The 19,919-nt window shown below is 49.2% G+C and overlaps 2 protein-coding genes across 2 annotated transcripts in view; one reads left to right on the plus strand and one right to left on the minus strand.

Annotated features, from left to right (window-relative positions):
- Positions 1–1,083: 1,083 nt before the first annotated feature.
- Positions 1,084–19,530, minus strand: SHE (Src homology 2 domain containing E; the record flags this gene model as incomplete). Its single annotated transcript, XM_083477223.1, has 6 exons — positions 1,084–1,578; positions 4,806–4,925; positions 7,789–7,969; positions 8,717–9,013; positions 17,206–17,332; positions 19,042–19,530. The coding sequence occupies 6 exons, from the start codon at positions 19,528–19,530 to the stop codon at positions 1,386–1,388; spliced, it is 1,407 nt and encodes a 468-aa protein (XP_083333349.1). The 3' UTR covers positions 1,084–1,385.
- Positions 12,853–19,919, plus strand: part of TDRD10 (tudor domain containing 10) — a gene marked incomplete at its 5' end in the record, with an annotated part of 34,363 nt that continues 27,296 nt past the window's right edge. Inside the window, 2 exons of the mRNA XM_083477210.1 lie at positions 12,853–12,900; positions 13,425–13,520. Coding sequence (XP_083333336.1) covers positions 12,868–12,900; positions 13,425–13,520 — 129 coding nt within the window. The remainder of the gene's footprint in view (positions 12,901–13,424; positions 13,521–19,919) is intronic.

The raw sequence follows: 19,919 nt of genomic DNA on the forward strand, positions 1-19,919 counted from the left end.
CCTCCCTGTTTCCCCCTCACAACAACCCTATGGGCTGTGTTGATATTTGGTAATCAGATCCATAAAACACTGAGGAAGGGGCACATGACCCCAGGCCCTAAGAACTTAAAAGCAGGATCAGGCCAGTTGCCCATCTTAGCCCAGCATCGCCTTCTTAGAGGATGGCACCGGTCTAGATTAAAGGTAAAGGGACCCCTGTGCATTAGGTCCAGTCGTGGCCGACTCTGGGGTTGCAGCGCTCATCTCGCTCTATAGGCCAAGGGAGCCGGCGTTTGTCCGCAGACAGCTTCCGGGTCATGTGGCCAGCATGACTAAGCCACTTCTGGCGAGCCAGAGCAGCACATGGAAACGCCGTTTACCTTTCTGCCAGAGTGGTACCTATTTATCTACTTGCACTGGTGTGCTTTCGAACTGCTAGGTTGGCAGGAGCAGGGACCGAGAAATGCAAGCTCACCCCATCTTGGGGATTTGAATCGCCAACCTTCTGATCGGCAAGCCCTAGGCTCTGTGGTTTAACCCACAGCACCACCCGCGTCCCACCGGTCTAGATTATGATGCGCTAAATTCCTCCCATATGGCTGCAGGTGTGTCTTCCCTCCATGGAAATGAACAGTAGCTATTCATTCATATGGGAGAAAGCAAAAGAGGATCATTGAGGATAATATGGGGTCCTGAGCTCTGTCCTGCCACAGAATCTGAGACGAGAAGATTCTGTCCCCTCTCCACAGAATCTCAGATCCAAACCTTCCTTATAACATCCAATAGTACTTAATGGGGGCCCAAGGGGGTCAGCACTGCCGCCGCCACACCCTTTCATCTGCACAGCAGATCGGTCACACTAGATTAGGGGTGGGAAACCAGTGGGGAACTACTGGACTTCAACTCCCATCCTCCTGGATAGCTCAGCTGGTTAAGAGCATGGGGATGTTATCATCCACGCCAAGGTTGTGGGTTTGATTCCCGTACGGGACAGCTGCATAATCCTGAACCAAGTGATCCACAGGATCCCTTCCATCTCTATGGTTCCTCCAGGCCCTATCAGCCACACTGGCTGGGAGTCCAACCACATCAGGAAGGCCACTGTTTCCCCCAGCCCTGTGGCAGAATGAATTTATTTATACATAAATTACAGTGCAGAAGGAAAGGAGGGGGGGGCGATCCACGAGAAACAGAGGGTCCTGATCCCAGAGATCTTGGGGGGAGGGAAGTGGGGAGGGGAGGAGGGAGTCCATGAGCAGAGAGGGGTAGAATGTGGGGAAGATCCGCTGCTGATCCATGGCTGTTTCACGAGCGTAAAGGTATACCTTCCCCAGTCCAGCATTTCTCCAGTCAGATCCCAGTTCTGATTCCAGGTGTGTGCACAGGGGGATGGGGTGGGGGGGGCGCTAGTGGGTCTTGCTCGGTGTAGCGACCGGGTAGCGTAGCATCATATGCTCAGCCACTTTGAAAGGCAGCTTCTCGCTGGAGTAATAGCACACCACCTCGGGGACGCTGTCAAAGAGGCCGCTGGACTGGTCGAGCGTGTACTTGTGATCCTTGGTCTGGGCCACGATGATGTGGACGCATCCTTGGCTGGTCCTGGGTGTGGACAAAATTGGGTGTGCGTGAACAGGATGCTTGCATTCCCCCCCGCTCCCCTCTCAATCCTTCCTGCTGGGTGCAAAGGCACCTGTGGCTTAGTGCCCCTCCAAGCTGAAACTCCCAGCCCAATTGATATATTCGCATTACAGTCATAAAGTAAAGGTAAAGGGACCCCTGACCATTAGGTCCAGTCGCGGACGACTCTGGGGTTGCGGCGCTCATCTCGCTTTATTGGCCGAGGGAGCCGGCGTACAGCTTCTGGGTCATGTGGCCGGCATGACTAAGCCGCTTCTGGCAAACCAGAGCAGCGCATGGAAACACTGTTTACCTTCCTGCTGGAGCGGTACCTATTTATCTACTTGTACTTTGAGGTGCTTTCGAACTGCTAGGTGGGCAGGAGCAGGGACCGAGCAACGGGAGCTCACCCCGTCACGGGGATTCGAACCGCCGACCTTCTGATCCTAGGCTCTGTGGTATAACCCACAGCACCACCCACGTCCTATTACAGTCATACCTCGGGTTAAAGTCGCTTCAGGTTGAGCGTTTTCAGGTTGCACTCCACGGTGACCCGGAAGTAACGGAACCTGTTACTTCTGGGTTTTGCCGCTCACGCATGCGCATGCGCTCAAAATGACGTCACGTGCATGCGCAGAAGCGGTGAATTGCGACCCGCACATGCACAGATGCAGGTTGCATTCAGCTCTGGATATGAACGGGGCTCCAGAACGGATCCTGTTCGCGTGCAGAGATACCACTGTATTCGCGCTTTAAAAAGGAAATGTGCTGACTGTCAGAGAGACTGAAAATGATACAGCCATACCTTGGTTCTAGAATGTAATCTGTTCCCAAAGTCCGTTCGACTTCTGAAATGTTCGAAAACCAAGGCGCGGCTTCCGATTGGCTGCAGGAGCTTCCTGCACTCAAGCAGACGTCGCATCAGACGTTTGGCTTCCGAAAAACATTTGTAAACCAGAACACTTAGTACTTCCGGATTTTTGGCGTTTGGGAGCCAAAACGTATGAGTACCAAGGCGTTTGAGAACCAAGGTGTGACTGTGTATGTAAGCTGAGTCCCATCAATGGAAAAGGCGGGATATATATACCGTATTTACACAATGCGTCAACGAATCTAATGCGCACCTCAGTTTTTAAAACCTTGAGACCCCAAAAAACTATTTGCTACGTCAGCGGTGCTTTTCAAGCTTGCAATCGAATCTAATGCGCACCTGAATATTCGCAATGTAATTTGGCCAAAAAAAGGTGCACATTACATTCAAATAAATATGGTGTGTGTGTGTGTGTGTGTGTGTGTATTCCTCTCCTATACCTGGGATTTGACATCATCCTGCCTCATGTGGATGGTTGTGTAGGTCGTTTGGGAATATTATTGACTTCTTACAATAAAAGGGTTGAAAAAAAATATAAATAAATAAATTCTGATGTGTGCCAATATGGACCACATTTCTTCTGAAGGAACAAACCAAGCCAATAAAAAAGTGGCTGCAGGTGAGGCCCGGATCCAGAACACAGAATCACTGGGATGAAGGGAGTTGTAGTTCATTAACGTTCTTATAATAATAATAATAATAATTTTTATTTATTTATTTATTTATTTATTTATTTATTTATATCCGGCCCTCCCCAGCCGAAGCCGGGCTCAGAGTGGCTCTTGGACTCCAGCTCCCATCAGCTCCCAGCCAACGTGGCCAAAGGTCAGGGATGATGGGAATTAGGGTCCAGCAGGATGGCAGGGTTCCATCTCAGCATTCAGCAAAGTATATAAAAAAAGGGGGGGAAAGGCCTCTTCTTTTTACGGAACAGAGTCAGGAAATGCAAAGGGGCTCAGGACCCCCAGGAGACCCGGTGCCAGGGGGTCCCCTTTAGGTCCCTGGCCTGCTTCTCAGTGCCTTAGCCCTCCCCTGCTGCCACAACCCAACACTTTCCCCTCGCCCTCTCTTTTCAAATCCCCCTCCCTTCCCAGCTCCGATTGTTTCCAATCCAGGGGCTCAGCATCCTGAGGAAGGAAGTGTGGGCCGCACCCGGCCAGCGATCCTCCGCTGAGGAGCCAGTGCTGGAAAGGGAGGCGGCGGAGCTACACAAGCAAGGTCAGAAAGGCGAAAGGATTCCAGGAATCTGGGTGGGCAGGGTAGAGAACGAGGCAGGGATGGTTGAATGGATCTCCTTTTCCTCCTTGGTCCTGCAGGCCCCGCTCCCATTTCAGGTTCCCCCCTCTCAATTTTCTTGCAAAATGCAAGGCAGAGTGCGGCTGTGGCTATTTGGACAGGTGGTGGTGAGTTAACTAAAGTAGAGGCGGCCATTGATCAGTGGTTTGGGACGCCTGCCTTGCATATACAGTGGTGCCCCGCAAGACGAATGCCTCGCAAGACGGAAAACTCGCTAGACGAAAGAGTTTTCCGGTTTGGAGGTGCTACACAAAACGAATCTCCTATGGGCTTGCTTCGCAAGACGACAATGTCTTGCAAGTTCCTGCTGGTTTTTCCCCCTCCCCCCCTTTTCTAAGTCGCTAAGCCGCTTATCAGCTGATCCGATCAGCAGATAAGCTGCTAAAAGCCGCTAATAGCGCTAATCCGATCAGCATATAAGCCGCTAAAAGCCGCTAATAGCGCTAAGCCGCTTATCAGCTGATCCGATCAGCAGATAAGCCGCTAAAAGCCTCTAAAAGCCGCTAATAGCGCTAATCCGCTAATCCTTCAATGGGCTTGCTTCGCAAGACGAAAAAACCGCTAGACGAAGAGAATCACAGAACGGATTCTTTTCGTCTTGCGAGGCACCACTGTAGAAGATCACAGGTTAGATCCCCGGTGTCTCCAGCTAGGACTGGGAATGCCCCTCCAATCTGAAACCCTGTAGAGCTGCTGCCAGTCAGTGTAGACAACACTGAGCCAGCTAGACCAAAGGGATGAGGCCGGTTCCTAAGTCCCTCTTTAAACTAACCCTTTGTTCAGAAGCATGAAGACTAGAACCTTATTATATTCAAGGGAAGGGCTATAGCTCAGTGGTGGAGCATCTGCCTTGCACGCAGAAGGTCCCAGGTTCGATTCCTGGCACCCCCCCCCCCCAAGGAGGCAGAGAGGAATGCTGCTAGCCTGGGCCGACATCACTGACCCAATGGCTTGGCATGGGAGATCTGGGAGTGAGTCGACTTCAGATCAGAGTCCGCTTTGCCCCCATCCAGCCCTCCTGCCTCGGAGAACGGGCACTCACTTGAGGGCGATGGAGTACTTGCTGGTCGCTGTCTCGCTGGTGCGGACCAGGTAGCCGGCTTCCCGGCACGGCTGCAGCCGGCTCTCCGCCTCGGTTCGAGTGATGGCGCCGTGAAACCAGCTGCAGGGAAAGGAGAAGGGTCAGCTTCAGCGGTGCTTCTGAATACAAGCTGATGGAAACCTCAGGAGGGGAGAGACCGAGAGCTCGTGGGCACCTGGTGGGCGATTGTCAGCTCAGTTGGTAGAGCAGGCGATTCCTAATCGCAGGGCTGTGGGTTCGAGTCTCACACTGGGTGAAAGATTCCTGCATTGCAGGAGCTTGGTTCCCAAACTCAATCCGTTCTGGACGTGCCGACTGTCGGAGAGACTGAAAATGGTACAGTCGTACCTTGGTTCTCAAACGTCATCTGTTCCGGAAGCCCATTCGACTTCCAAAACGTTCGCAAACCAAGGCACAGCTTCTGACTGGCTGATTGCTCCCCCCAAAACAATGCTGACATTGGCTTCCAAAAAGCGTTTGCAAACCAGAACATTTACGTCTGGGTTTGCAACGTTCAGGAGCCGATTTGTTTGGGAGCTAAGCTATTCGGGAACCAAGATATACCAGGTGTTTCTCGTGCTCCCTTCCAATTCTATGAATCTATGATCTGCTCATGACAGATCAGAATGCTGGACTAGACAGGCCTCTGGCCTGATCCAGCAGGGCTTTTCTTACCACAGAGCAGTGGTTCCCAGTTAGCAAAGTACTACAGACCCCGTTTTTCAAAAGCCAAGCCATGGGCCCCCTACTTCTGAAAACTGCAATAACTCACCCCAGCGCCTCTCAGCAGCCTGAGCAAAGCCAAGCTGCACCTCCTACTCACAAGGAGACCCTTCCCAGAGCCCAAAGGGGATCTCCTCTACAGGCTCCATAGAGGATCTCCTCGCCGCTGGCTCAAGCCCTGCCGCTTGCCCAGGTGGACCGCTGGCCTGATGCTGTTTTGCATTCTCATCTCCCATCAGCCCCAGCCAGCATGGCCCAACGGTCAAGGATGATGGGAGTTCTAGTTCAAGAGCACCCAGCGGGCACCGGGCTCCCCATTCAGGCGCTTGAAAACAGTCAGTGCTCACCAGAACAATGCCTGTTGCCGGAACGTCCATAAGTTTATGGAAGTTATTCATCCACACCAGGCACCCCCAAACTTGGCCCTCCAGCTGTTTTGGGACTACAATTCCCATCATCCCTAGCTAACAGGACCAGTGGTCAGGAATGATGGGAATTGTAGTCCCAAAACAGCTGGAGGGCCGAGTTTGGGGATGCCTGATCCACACATATATTTACATTAGTTTTTTGGGTCTTCAAATAAACAAGAAGAAAAGGGGAGGAGGAACCTGCTTCTTATTAAACTTCTCTGTCTAGTCGCCTGGACAAATTTCTTAACTTGCCATAAGTGGTCAGGCAATGTTGGGACTGCGTTCCAGGGTGCCCCAGGTATACTGCTTTTAAACATGGAGGCTTCGCTTTCAGTGGAAAGCCGTCGATAACCCTATCTATCATGGATTTTTCCAAAACTGCCCCCCCAACCTTGCTCTTTTTAAAGCGCTACTTATCCTAAGTCGCCATAGCAACATCCCATGGCAATTAACTTCGCAGGTTCATTATGCTTTCTCATGAAAAGCTTTCCCCTTCTCTGTCCTTGAAAGCTGCCTGCCAATCAGCCTATTTATGAGATGGACCTGCGCCTCCGTGCTTGGAGAAAGAAGCAAGAACAAAACCCTCCCCAATTCATTTTGCTCTCTGGCTGGGGTTCATCGGTTTATAAAACACTAAGGTGGCTTTTATTGCGGGCTGGGTTTTTAAAAAAATAATACCCCCAAAACAGTGGAGTTAAAGCACTGATTGTGTGTCTTCCCTCACCCCATTGAGTTGCATCCTTTTCAAACTGCAGGTAGGAGCTCACATGGATTAACTAGAGATTCTTAAGAGTTGGAAAAGGACCCTAGTTATCTCGTCCAGCTCTCTGGTCAAGACAGGAATCTTGCAACTTGCAGCATTCCAGATGGATTCTGCCTAAATCAGGGGTGGAGAACCTTCAGCCCATGGCCAGGAAATGGAATACTGCTTCCCGTCTGGAATACAAAGGGCCCCATGAGATCAGAGCAAGCTTCTAGTCCACAGTGAGGAACAGCATAGCACTCAGCTGCTTACGAACTGAGCTGTTCAGATCCTATGATAAATGGGCAAGCTTTGCTCCAGATCTTATACATGCTCCATAACCACCAGCGAACTCTGTCAGTGTACCTCCTGGTTCTACCCTGAGGGACAGAAACTTACTTTTGTTTTTGTTTTTTCAAATGAACAAGGGATATTTTCAGGGCTCTGAATTTAGGTGATGCATTCTAGGGAGGGGCTGTGTACATAGGAGACCCCCCCAAATCTCAACGTTTCAAAAGGCTGGTAGAAGCAGGGGAGGGAGGATAAGACCACACCATGTGTATTCTGCCCAATAAAAGCAGGACTTTTTAAATAAAGCATGCCTGTTCAGTGCATAATTCCTGAATGTATTCTGTTTCCTCAGCTGGGAAGAACTTGGAACGCATTTGCTGGGAAGGTGGAAGGGAAGGCAAGGAAAATATCCACAGACAGACAGGCCCGGTGAAATTCGCAAGGAATTTTGTGCCACTTAATGAGGGCTAGCAACTTGCTTTCTTCTTTTTTAAAAAAAACACAAATGAATGCTGGGGGATGTTGAACTACATCCCAGACTATCGGATTCTAAGAGGCCTGCAGAGGTACAGAATCAGTGGCGTAGCGTGGGGGGTGCAGGGGGGGCCGGCCGCACCAGGCGCAACATCTGGGGGTTAGGGTTAGGGGGCGCAAATCCATGGGTTAGGGGGCGCAAATTACTTGCCTTGCCCCGGGTACTGACAACCCACGCTACGCCACTGTACAGAATATACACAGCTATGGTGCTGAGGTTTTCTTTTGGCTGCTGAATACTTACGGCTGTTTCTCCAAGGCAAGAGAAGGATCCACACGGTCCCCATCTGGGTCTGGCTCTGCCACGGCCATGGGCTTCACCATCTTGGAGGGCCAGCTCCGCTGGCGGCGATGCTGCTGTTGCCGCGGCTGTGCTGGAGCCTCATCCTTGGACGCTGGGGGTCTCTCTGGCCCGTCAAACTGCACTGGAAGGAAAGGGGAAGAGTCTTCACGGATGTGCCACACATCCACCAATGGGAGTCCAGCGCTGCCAGCAACTTGCAAGTTATTAATTGCATCTGTAGTCAATCTGTGGATCATCTGGTGTCATAATTATGGCCGGCGACTGATGGGTGGGTGCCAAAGTCAGCCCTCTGGAGTATGTGGAATTTATTCATCTACACATAGATTTACGTGAGTTAGGTAAAGGTAAAGGGACCCCTGACCATGAGGTCCAGTTGTGGCCGACTCTGGGGTTGTGGCGCTCATCTCGCTTTATTGGCCGAGGGAGCCGCCGTACAGCTTCCGGGTCATGTGGCCAGCATGACTAAGCCACTTCTGGCAAACCAGAGCAGCGCACGGAAACGCCGTTTACCTTCCCGCCGGAGTGGTACCTATTTATCTACTTGCACTTTGAGGTGCTTTTGAACTGCTAGGTTGGCAGGAGCAGGAACTGAGCAATGGGAGCTTACCCCGTGGCGGGGATTCGAACCGCCGACCTTCTGATCAGCAAGTCCTAGGCTCTGTGGTTTAACCAAAAGCGCCACCCATGTCCCCTTACGTGTGTTATTTGGGTCTTAAACAGAACGGAAGAAGGACAGCTTCTGGTTAAACTTCTCTGCCTGGTCGGCTGGACGAATTTTTGAGCTCACCATAGGTGACCAGGCAAATAAACCTAAGACAACGCACCCCACTCCCAACCCTACTCTCCGTATACACACACTGTGTCTTACCTGAGAGAGCTTTCACGATTTGATCCTTCTTCCACTCCCAGGGCTGTTCGTACTCAGCTGGCGGCCGCTCGTCATTCTCCGGGAGTCGGGCCTCTGGCTTGGGCCCAGCTTCCGCCGGTTCGTAGGGAGTGTCATAGAGCTGTGGCGGTTTGGCCCCTTGGCGCTTAATAGTTGTAGTTGTAGCAGCAGCAGCAACAGCAACAGCAGCAGCAGGGGGGTCTCCTTTGGCCTCCACCGGCTCATCCAACAGCAAGATGGCTTTGACGAGAGGGTCTTTTGAACCCCGCCTGCGGATTTCTGGGAGGAAAACGGGGTGGAAAGGTCAGGGTTTCTCTGCACCCATCACCGTTTGTGTAAAAGGTACCCATTGATTTTTCTCTGGGTACCACATTTTTGTGTGTGTGTGAACGCGCACTCTATGCTTAGCCTTAGTGAAGGCTGGTGGTTCAAATCCCCGTGACAGGGGTGAGCTCCCGTTGCTCTGCCCCAGCTCCTGCCAGCCTAGCAGTTCGGAAGCACACCAGTGCAAGTAGATAAATAGGCACCGCTGTGGCGGGAAGGTAAACGGCGTTTCCGTGCGCTCTGGCTTCCGTCACGGTGTCCCGTTGCGCCAGAAGCAGTTTAGTCATGCTGGCCACATGACCCAGGAAGCTGTCTGTGGACAAACGCCAGCTTCCTTGGCCTGAAAGCGAGATGAGCGCTACAACCCCATAGTCACCTTTGACTGGACCTACCGTGTTTTTCGCTCTGTAAGACGCACTTTTTTCCTCCTAAAAAGTAAGGGGAAATGTCTGTGCGTCTTATGGAGCAAATGTGTGGTCCCTGGAGCCAAATCGCCGGAGTGCAGCACACTCCTAGGCTGCTCTTTGGGGGTGGGGAGGGGAGCCACACTGCTCTGCCGACAACCTCTGCTTTTCCCTGAAGCCTCGGGAAGGTTTGGGGGCAGCGGGCAGGCTGTGCGCTCCTGGGCTGCTCTTTGGGGGTGGAGAGCAGTAATTTGCCGTCTCTCAGTGCCTCCTAATTCAACTGCAAAGGCTTGATTGCCTAACTAGATTCTGAGCTCCATTTGAAGTTTAAAAATATTAAGTTTGGGGATTTCTTCAAGTGGCAGTTTTGCGGAAATAGTCATAAATACATGCAAAGCATCTCCACAAACCAGTAATGGTGAGCTCAGCTAAAACCGAGCAGGCATCTGGCTCAGTAACAGTTTAAACTGCACAGCTATAACCGGACATCCTGTGTGTTTGTGTGTAGACCATGTTCCTAGCAGCTAATCTTTATTGCTGAAAAGAGGCACTGATATTCCACTCCAAATCTATCATTCATTATACACATTCTTACAAGTACACGCCACCTATACCAAACCAAAAACATTGTGTTCTCTTGGTATTGAATGGAAGCTATTTATCTGCCCTCTTTTCCTCCTCTGTTCTTTGCTCAATCACTCCATTTCCCACTCTTTGAATCTTCCTTTCAAAACAACCATGACTGTTTTGAGAAAACTTCACAGATTTAGGAACTGGAGTGCAATCATTTGATCTCTTTGCTGTTCCTTTATATTCCAAGCACTTCTCATTTGCACAGCCCTGGTTTCTCTCCCTGACTATTACCATTCTTGATTAATAACAGCAAAATGCTCAAATTTTAGTGTATGTGACCGCTGCCAATACCGACTTCCCAGTGATAATGAAAAGAGCTACATTGTAATGGAATGCCTATCCTTTTCCCATTCTCTTCATTATATACCGTGGCTCGCTTAAAAGCAGCAAAGTGGTCGGCCAATTGGTGTTAAAGAAGGACAGAGTTTTTTTTTATGTATGCGACAACAGCAGCAAGAATACTTATTGCAAAGTACTGGAAGACACAAGATTTGCCCACTCTGGAAGAATGGCAGATGCAAGTGATAGACTACATGGAATTGGCAGAAATGACCGGCAGAATTCGAGACCTGGGAGAAGAGTTAGTGGAAGAGGACTGGAAGAAGTTTAAAGACTACTTGCAAAAACATTGTAGAATCTTTGAATGTTAAAATGATGCAGGATATAAAGATAATATGGCATTAGTGACATAGTTAAAAGGAATATGCAAAAAATTGTTTTAAAAGATAAAGGTTAAAAAAGATAAACTATATTGTGTCAAATTTAAATAAAAGGCATAAAGGGGAAAATTAGAGACATAATAGGTTGAAACGTACAAGATTGATTAAGATTTGAAAGAGGGTAAGCTATTGCTGAATATGATTGTGTAAAAAGGAACACAGAAAAGGGAGATGTGAGGAAGTCAGGAAGAAGGGTTATGAAAATAATAAGTAAAAAATTGGATTTTTATGCTTTCCCCCCCCCTATGTTTTTCTACTTCTTATCTTTTTCTTTTTTTGTTTTTTTTATCTAAGTGTGATAATGTTTTGTCTTTTTTGGTGTGATTGGGAAGTTTATTTTATTGTTTAAAACTTCAATAAATATCTTTTTAAAAAAAAAAAATAAAAGCAGCAAAGTGGACAGGAGCCACCCGCTTTGCCGTTTTAAATAGTTTAGTACAACATTTGAGTCAGATTTTTTTTTCTTCTTGTTTCCCTGCTCTAAAAACTAGGTGCGTCTTATGGTGTGAAAAATACGGCAATCATCCAGGGGTCCTTTGCCTTTATTCTGCATATGTGTGAGTGCGAGTGAGTGAAAAAGAGCAACTTCTCTGTGTGTATGTACCCCATTCAATCTAATGGGTCCTTTGCTGCCAGTCAAAGTAGACAAAAGGTGGGTTTTTTTTTGTTTTTAATAAATTTTATAGCAGAGATGCACTTAGTTCCAGGATTGCAGGGTGAACAAGCTAGCAACCCTGTTAGGTTTCTCTTATGCCTAATTCCTCAGCATGAAATGGGTTGTGCCGCAGGGAACAGCTAGAACAATGCCTCGTGGGTTGTCATTCCATGATACTTTCCACCCGATTCTGATTTTTCCTAGAACAAACATTGCTTCCGTTTTGTGACCTGTCCGCTTATGTACTCTAGTACAGTATTCTAGTAAAGATTTTTTAATTCCTTGCTTCCGATTCATCTGGTTTTCTCCTCAGAACTCAAAACATGGGTGAGGCAAAGTTAAGAGTCTGACTCTGTATGAGGCAGATTTACAGAATCTAGGAAGGGACCCTGAGGGTCATCTACTCCAACCCCCTGCAATGCAGGAATCTTTTCCCAGCGTGGGGCTTGAACCCACCACCCTGAGATTAAAAGTCAAGTGAGACAAGCTTCCCATGTTCCTATTTAAATCAACCCTTTATGGGTTTTTTAAATGTACAGTGGTACCTCGGGTTACATACGCTTCAGGTTACATACACTTTAGGTTACAGACTCCGCTAACCCAGAAATAGTGCTTCAGGTTAAGAACTTTGCTTCAGGATGAGAACAGAAATTGTGCTCCGGCTGCACAGCGGTGCAGCGGGAGGCCCCATTAGCTAAAGTGGTGCTTCAGGTTAAGAACAGTTTCAGGTTAAGAACGCACCTCCGGAACGAATTAAGTACTTAACCCGAGGTACCACTGTATTTTTTTATTAAAGATTTCCTGGTTTACAAAAGCATGTGCAATGTCTCTTTTTTTTCAAGTTACATTTTCTAAAGATCAGTTTCGTTCGTTGAGACGTTAGTGCAGGGCTTGGCAAGGTTTATCATGCCTGGGCCGGTTCACTCCTGCGGAGATCGCTTCGTGGGCCGGACAACGTCTGCGCATGCGCAATTTCCGGCGTCTGAGTCTGCGCAGATGCGATTTCCGGCGCCACGGAAGCGAGTCCCTGCTCCGCGCTGCGCCGCTTTAGTGCAGTGCGCGGGGACTCACTGAGCGGACGGCTCAGTTTGGGGGTGACTCGTGGGCTGTTTAAACGACCCCCGAGGGCTGCTTGTGGTCCACGGGCCGCAGGTTGCCGACTCCTGCATTAGTGTTACATTAGGAAGAAAAGGGGGAAAGAGGTGGAGGGGGGAATGGTGAGTGGGTTGGGGTCGGGTGGCAATATTTCTATTTTACTTAATATATGTGTGGGGTTTGGTGTCAGCATTGCTTGTGCTGTTCATTTGTGATCCTTTGGTGGTGAGAGAGGTTGGGGTTGGCCTCAGGTGTGGCTGTTTGTTTGTGACCGGCTGTGGTGAACTTTGTTTTCGTGTGTGAATGGAGCCCGGTTTTCTGAACGCGAAGGGCGGGGTATAAATAAAAATTTATTATTATTATTATTGAATCAGGTTAGCCATATTGGATGCTGTTGGTGGGTTCTTGTCGTTGTCTTGTTGGGCTGCGTATGTGATAAAGGGGAGCCATAGGCATCTTCTTCCATTTGTCCCCATGTCAGTTTAAAGTCTATTGGTTAGTTTTTCTAATGAGACTGTTTCCCTTACTATTTGGTACCATTGATCCATGCTGACAGGTCTCTCCAGTGTCTGGCTATGAAGTTAAAATCAAACCCTTTACAGTATGTGACGGCCATGAGGAGTAGAAACTCCCCTTATTTCCAGGGAAAGAGCCATCGTCCAGTGGGAGAGCACCTGCATTGCACGGTCCCGGGTTCAAATCCCGGGAGCATCCCCAGGGAGGGCTGGGAGAGAGAGCGATAGAGACAGACTCCCTGCCCGAAATCCTGGACAGATGCTGCCAGCCTGTGCATGCAACACTGAGCAAGGTGGACCCAGCTTTCAGACTCGGTGCAAATCAGCTTCCTCTGTTCTTGACAGGAAGGGCTGGACTGTCTCCTACCCAGCGGTGGGTCAAAACCAGGAGAAGCGAATGTAGGATCTGGGAAACCCTCGCACTCGAAACCAGCGTCTGAGGTAAAAGCGCCCACATCCTGCGCACGGAGGCCACCTCCACCAACAATGCCCCACATCGCCTCCGGCTTCCGGCGCTACCATTTCCTGTTATTCTGTGTCAGCTCCGGGTGGGAACGCCATGGGCCTGAGAGCCCGGGGCAGGCATCCGGTGGTTGCTAGGCAACCGGCCACGTTTGAGGCCTGTTTGTTTTTACAAAAAGGCAGGGGTCCGTCAGGGCAGGGCCTGGGGTGGGTCAGAGGTCCAGGGCCCCACGCGGCAGAATGAGGCCCCTCAGGTGCTAACTGACTCGAGCAAGGTAGAAATAAGGCCCCGAATCATACACTTGAAGCTGTAAATTGCACCGCTTTAAATTGTCATGGCTTCCCCCAAAGGATTCTGGGAAAGGTAGCTTGCGATGGGCGCTGAGAGTTGTTAAGAAACCCCTCTCCCCGCTCACTGCACAGAGCTACCATTCTTAGCGTGCTTTTAACATACCCTCCAACATTTCTCTTATGAAAATAGGGATGTCCTATTCTATTATTATTATTATTATTATTATTATTATTATTATTATTATTATTATTATTTTATTTTATTTATACCCCGTCCACTCGGGATGGCTTCCAACGTATATAAAAACATAATAAAACCTTTATAAACTTCAATCGCAGAACTACCATTCTCAGCGTGCTTTTAACATACCCTCCAACATTTCTCTTATGAAAATAGGCATGTCCTATTCTATTATTATTATTATTATTTATTATTATATTTTATTTTATTTATACCCCGTCCACTCAGGATGGCTTCCAACGTATATAAAAACATAATAAAACCTTTATAAACTTCAATCGCAGAACTACCATTCTCAGCGTGCTTTTAACATACCCTCCAACATTTCTCTGATGAAAATGGGGGTGTCCTATTCTATTATTATTATTATTATATTTTATTTATACCCCGTCCACTCAGGATGGCTTCCAACGTATATAAAAACATAATAAAACCTTTATAAACTTCAATCGTAGAACTACCATTCTCAGCGAGCTTTTAACATACCCTCCAACATTCCTCTGATGAAAATATGGATGTCCTATTCTATTATTATTATTTTATTTATATCCCGTCCACTCGGGATGGCTTCCAACGTATATAAAAACATAATAAAACCTTTATAAACTTCCAGTCCCAGAGTTACCATTCTCAGTGTGCTTTTAACATACCCTCCAACATTTCTCTGATGAAAATAGGGATGTCCTATTCTATAATAATAATAATAATTTTATTATTTATACCCCATCCATCTGACTGGGTTGCCCCAGCCACTCGGGGCGGCTTCCAACGTATATAAAAACATAATAAAAGCTTTATAAACTTCCCTATACAGGGCTGCCTTTAGTTTTCTTCTGAAAGGTTATATAGTTACTTATCTCCTTGGCTCGGGGGGGGGGGGTCGCATAATTCCATACCCTCCAGCATTTCTTTGATGAAAACAGGGGTGTCCTAAGGAAAATCAGGACATTCCGGGATCAAATCTGAAACCGGGACGGCTTCTGTAAATCCGGGACTGTCCCTGGAAAATAGGGGCACTCTGAGAGAAGTAAATGACTTTTCTCAGGATTTTCTCCAACATTTCACCAGTGAGAATAGGCACGTCCCCTCCAACATTTGTCTGATGAAAATAGGGACGTCCTAAGGAAAAGAGGAATATTCTGGGATCAAATCAGAAACTGGGGCAGCTTCTATAAACCCGGGCCTGTCCCTGGAAAATAGGGACAATTGGAGGGTCTGCTTTAACAAGCAATCCTTCTTCCTTTGGGAATTGTAGTTCTTGGTTAGGCGACCCCCTCTTCCCCTCAGCAGAGCTACAATTCCCAGAGTTCGTAGGGGCAAAGGTCCCAGTATTCACTGGGGAGGAAGCCATGATCTTTAAACGCACGCTGCAGATGCGCTCAAAAAGCACCATAATATTCCATCACTCTCTCTGCCCTTGCAAAGCGACCTTGCAAAAAAAAAAAAGATGACCTGAGATAAAAGTTAGCTACTGTAAAACAAGCATGCTGCTTTTAATTTGAGAAAGCAAATTTTTGGCACAGCTGGGAGACAGGGCACAAATCTGGTGGCGGCTGAGGGGCAGGGGAGGGGGGTCTAACGGGAAAAAGAAATCTGGGTCAGGAAACCAGCTCTCTCTTTTCCTGCCTCTCTGCTGGAAGAGATAAGGTTGTGGGGGAGTTGTTTTGTTTTGTTTTAATTTTGGTGGGAAGAGAAAAGGAGCAGCTGGGGTGCGAGTGACCCCCAGCAGGGTGGGTCAAGGGGTCCCAACCTCACACTGACAATGTGGGAAATAGGGGATCGGTGGGGATTCAGGCCGCTTGAAATCTGAATTTAATAACATGAAACCATGCCCACACTGGCTGCTTCCAGGTGCTGTAGTCTGGGAGATTTTTCAGACCTAGGGCCACATTCCCTTCTGAGTGACCTCCTGGGGGCCGCATGGCAGTGGTGGGTGGGGCCTGGGGCAAAAGTGGGCAGGGCAAAAGGTTTAAATTTTGTACAGTAGACTAGCTTCTATACACACCCCTGTATCTAAATCATGGCTAAACCACCGCCCCAGCCATTGTAAATGTAACCGCTTCTTCTGCACAGCCAGAGCTTAGCTTGTGGGACTCCCTGCCACAATATCTGGTAACTGACCAGGCACTCAAATGTTGGGAAGTCGGAAAGCAGGAAGTGGTACAGTGGTTAATTCTGACTCAGTGGTCTTATGGGATGTGGGTGAGATCTTTAGATCATTGGTAGGAAAACTGAAAACTGGTAGGAAAATTGAAGCTGAGGCTCCAAGACTTTGGCCACCTCATGAGAAGAGAAGACTCCCTGGAAAAGACCCTGATGTTGGGAAAGATTGAGGGCACCAGGAGAAGGGGACGACAGAGGACGAGATGGTTGGATGCTGTTCTCAAAGCTACCAGCATGAGTCTGACCAAACTGCGGGAGGCAGTGGAAGACAGGAGGGCCTGGCGTGCTCTAGTCCAGGGGGTCATGAAGAGTTGGACACAACTAAACGACTAAACAACAAAACAGGAAAACTGATGGTCAGGGATGATGGGTGCCAGGGTCCCAGCTGCCTCCAGAGGGCCATGGGTGCCCCACCTTTGTTCTAGGGTGAGGTCTCTGTCCTCACAGGGAAACTATGAAGGCCAACTTGGTACTGGCCAAGAACCTGTATGAACCCTAAAGAAAATGTCCCAGAATTCTTGACAACAACCAAGGTTCTCATGACAAACTAGCAAGGATTCCTCAGCAAATGTCGTGGCAAGAATTTTCCTCCAGCAAGACACCTCAAAAAACCTTGCATTTGACTGATCAGTCAGTCGTGAGTGAGGTGACGGCGTTGGCGTTGGCATATAAACAACTAGGCTGGCAAACCAAGGCCTGCCAGGTTTCTTTGCCTCCACCCCTCGGGGTGTCGAGAAAGGAAACGTTAAAAAGATGACCTTTCTTTGGAACAATTAACGGCGGCTCCAGTTTTCCAAGCTGCTAAGCTGTCTCACGGTCCGTTCGATGTCGCCAAGAGAGCACGGACAGACGGACTCCAGAAAGGGACATGGGCAGGTGATGCCAACTCTCCCCTTGTCTCGGGATTTTGAGGCTGGCGTGGCCTCCTAATGCCCCCCACCCACCTGGCAGACGCGCCCGGACACTTACCGGTGATCATCTGCTGGGCATCGTATGGCTCCATATAGCCGTCATTTTCTCCTAGCCTCTCGGCATCTCGCTGACCCTTGGTGCGCTTGGCATCATACGGGTCGGCGTAATCTTCCAGGATAATAACCTTGACAGCAAAGGGAAGTGGTGCAAAGGCAGCGTTAAGCAAGCAGGTGATGCTTATTTCACAGAACTGTCAAGCTGGAAGAGACCCAAAGGGTCATCTAGTCCAACCCCCTGAAATGTGTATTTGCGTGCGGCTCCTCTCATGTGGCCAACATCTTACCCCAGGCCCTGTCTGCACATTACGTTTTAAGCACTACGATAGTACTTTAAACAGCCATGGGCCCCCCCACCAAGAATCCTGGGAACTGTGGTTTGTTCAGGGTGCTGAAAATTGGAGACTCCTGCCCCTCGCATTTCCTTCCCAGAACTACAATTCCCGGAGTGGTTTAGCCATCCATCCCTCTTCCCAGGAAACTCTCCTGAGGCCACACCTTCTCAGCCACACCCCCTCCCCAAGCCACACCCGCTGGTCTGGGAAAAGGTTGCCCTCTTTTAAAGGATGGCACTATTTTATGGGTTTGGTGGTTTCCTCGTTTTATTGTAAAGCACCCTGTTGTTTTATTGTTCCGTGTCTTATTGTATCTGTCGCTTGCACAAATGGCAGTGTATAAATCACCCAAATTACAAATAAATCAATAGATAGCGGGGCCTGCAACAAAATGTTGCGGTATGGGGTGTGCTTGTTCTGGGTTCCTGCCAGTCAGCCAGCCATGTCCCCTTTCAGGTGCTCCATTCCATTCCCCATCATGTTTTCAGGTCTTCTGTGGCCACCGAGCATGCTCAGTCCTCATTCAGCAGTTTCTGCCTCTTCCCCACCCTCTTTTTCTAAAGATTATTGTGTCCTTCTGGCAAAGCACGAGACCCCCCCTCCCCACTGTCCTGCTGTGTGTGGCTGGTGCTGTTTTGGCTACGTAATAATAGGCACGCTCCCCCAAACACTGTAAATAGAAGGACCAATGACAACTGTACCACCCATAAATGACAGGAGCACCTCAGAATTTAAGTAACAACAATGATTTTTACATAAAGTAGAAGTTCTAGGGAGGTTGCTTATCAAATTCTGTATACTGATGGTGCTGTGCAAACAAAGAACAGAACTATTTATATTTCTGTATACGGGATTAAAAACCGCAGGAGTTTCTCCTTTCATATAAAGTGTTGTTCGGACGTCCTTCAAAACGGAAGCCCAGAAAGCAGATTAATTATTTTAGGCTTTTCGTTTTGCTTTTAAGGATCCCTTTTATAATTTCCCACCACGTTCTATCTGCAGCCGACAGCCTGAGCCCATCCCTGAACTAAGGACGCCCTTCTCTTCAGACGCCGGGCAGCTCAAAGAGCCGTCCACTCTCTTCCTCGCCTCTTATTCTCACTCTGCATAACAAGAAACATGGTGGTTTTGAGTCCAGCTAAATTAAGCGCAGCATCAAGGCGCTCACAAATCGAGCAATGGCTTATATCTTCTTCTTCTTTTAATGTGATTAATTAGCTGGTGCAGGGAGTGGAAGAGAGGCAAAGGAATTGGAAGCACATCCACGTCAGATGAAAGAGGCAAGGGCGAGGGGTGCCCGCGAGGTTAATTGGGTAGCAAAATCAAAAGCGGCGTTAAGCGGTGTCAAGTTGGTATAGGCAGAGAGTCCTTAGAAAGTCATCTTCTTTTGGCAACTGAGAAAGGGCACGGAGAATGAATGTGGCCTACCCATTCTAAGCCTGCCCAATGGTCATACGCTGGCACCACCATGGAAAGGGTATCGGAATGAGCAGGATCCTTACCGTCTCCTGTTTAGCCTTCTCTGACTCGGGAGCTGAAACCAGGGTGGGACTCGGGGAGCTCCCAGGGTAGTTCTTTCCGTTTTTCTCGTGAGCATCCACTTTGATGAGCCGGTTTATGTAGGTCCCGCAGCCGGCGTTCCCTTTGGGTGCCCCCCGTGCCGGTTCGTCTGCGGGGGCCCCATCCACCCGCGAATTCTTACGCATCTTCCCCGCGGCGGCTTGCAGCAGGCCCTGGAGGTTGTCCCGCGAAAGCCGGCCACTTCCACCATCTTTCCCTGGCAGAAGCAGGGTCCGTGGGCCGCCTAGCTCAGTAGCAGAGTTTTTCCGGTTCTTCCCGGGCAGAGAAGCCGCTGTGCCCGCTTCGGGAGGACCTAGGCTCTTGCGCGAGGCACTGCACAGCTTCCCAAGGTTGGCAGCACTGCCCGGCTTGGCTCTCTCCGAAACCGTTTTCAAGCTGGACGGAAACTCTTTGAACCACTTGGCGGCCATGGGGGCAGAGGGCACCAGGCAGCAGCAGGGGTCAAGGAAAAGCCGAATTTGGGGTACCGCTGGGGAAAGGACGGAGGCCTACGCCAAGGCTGGCACAGGCTATCTCGGGAGCCTGAGATGGAGGCCTCAAACCGGCCACGCGCCCGCTGACAACCCAGCCACGTAACTCGGAGAAGGGCAGCCAGAGGCGAGGGGAGGCCCAGCGCCCAAAGGATAGGAAAGGCATTCCCTGGGCAAAGGAGGTGAGGAGCTGGCCAAGATTAGGGCCAATACCTTGGTCACCTTGTCCCGCCCAATTCCTCTTTCTCCCAAGGAATTAAAAGCCACCACTTCCAACTGAATAGTAAAGGAGTTTAAAAGGAAGCAGAACTGGCCAGCGGAGAAGGAAG

The sequence above is a fragment of the Podarcis liolepis genome (genome assembly GCF_965112155.1).
Source record: "Podarcis liolepis genome assembly, chromosome: 15".
In the NCBI taxonomy this organism is placed as follows: domain Eukaryota; kingdom Metazoa; phylum Chordata; class Lepidosauria; order Squamata; family Lacertidae; genus Podarcis; species Podarcis liolepis.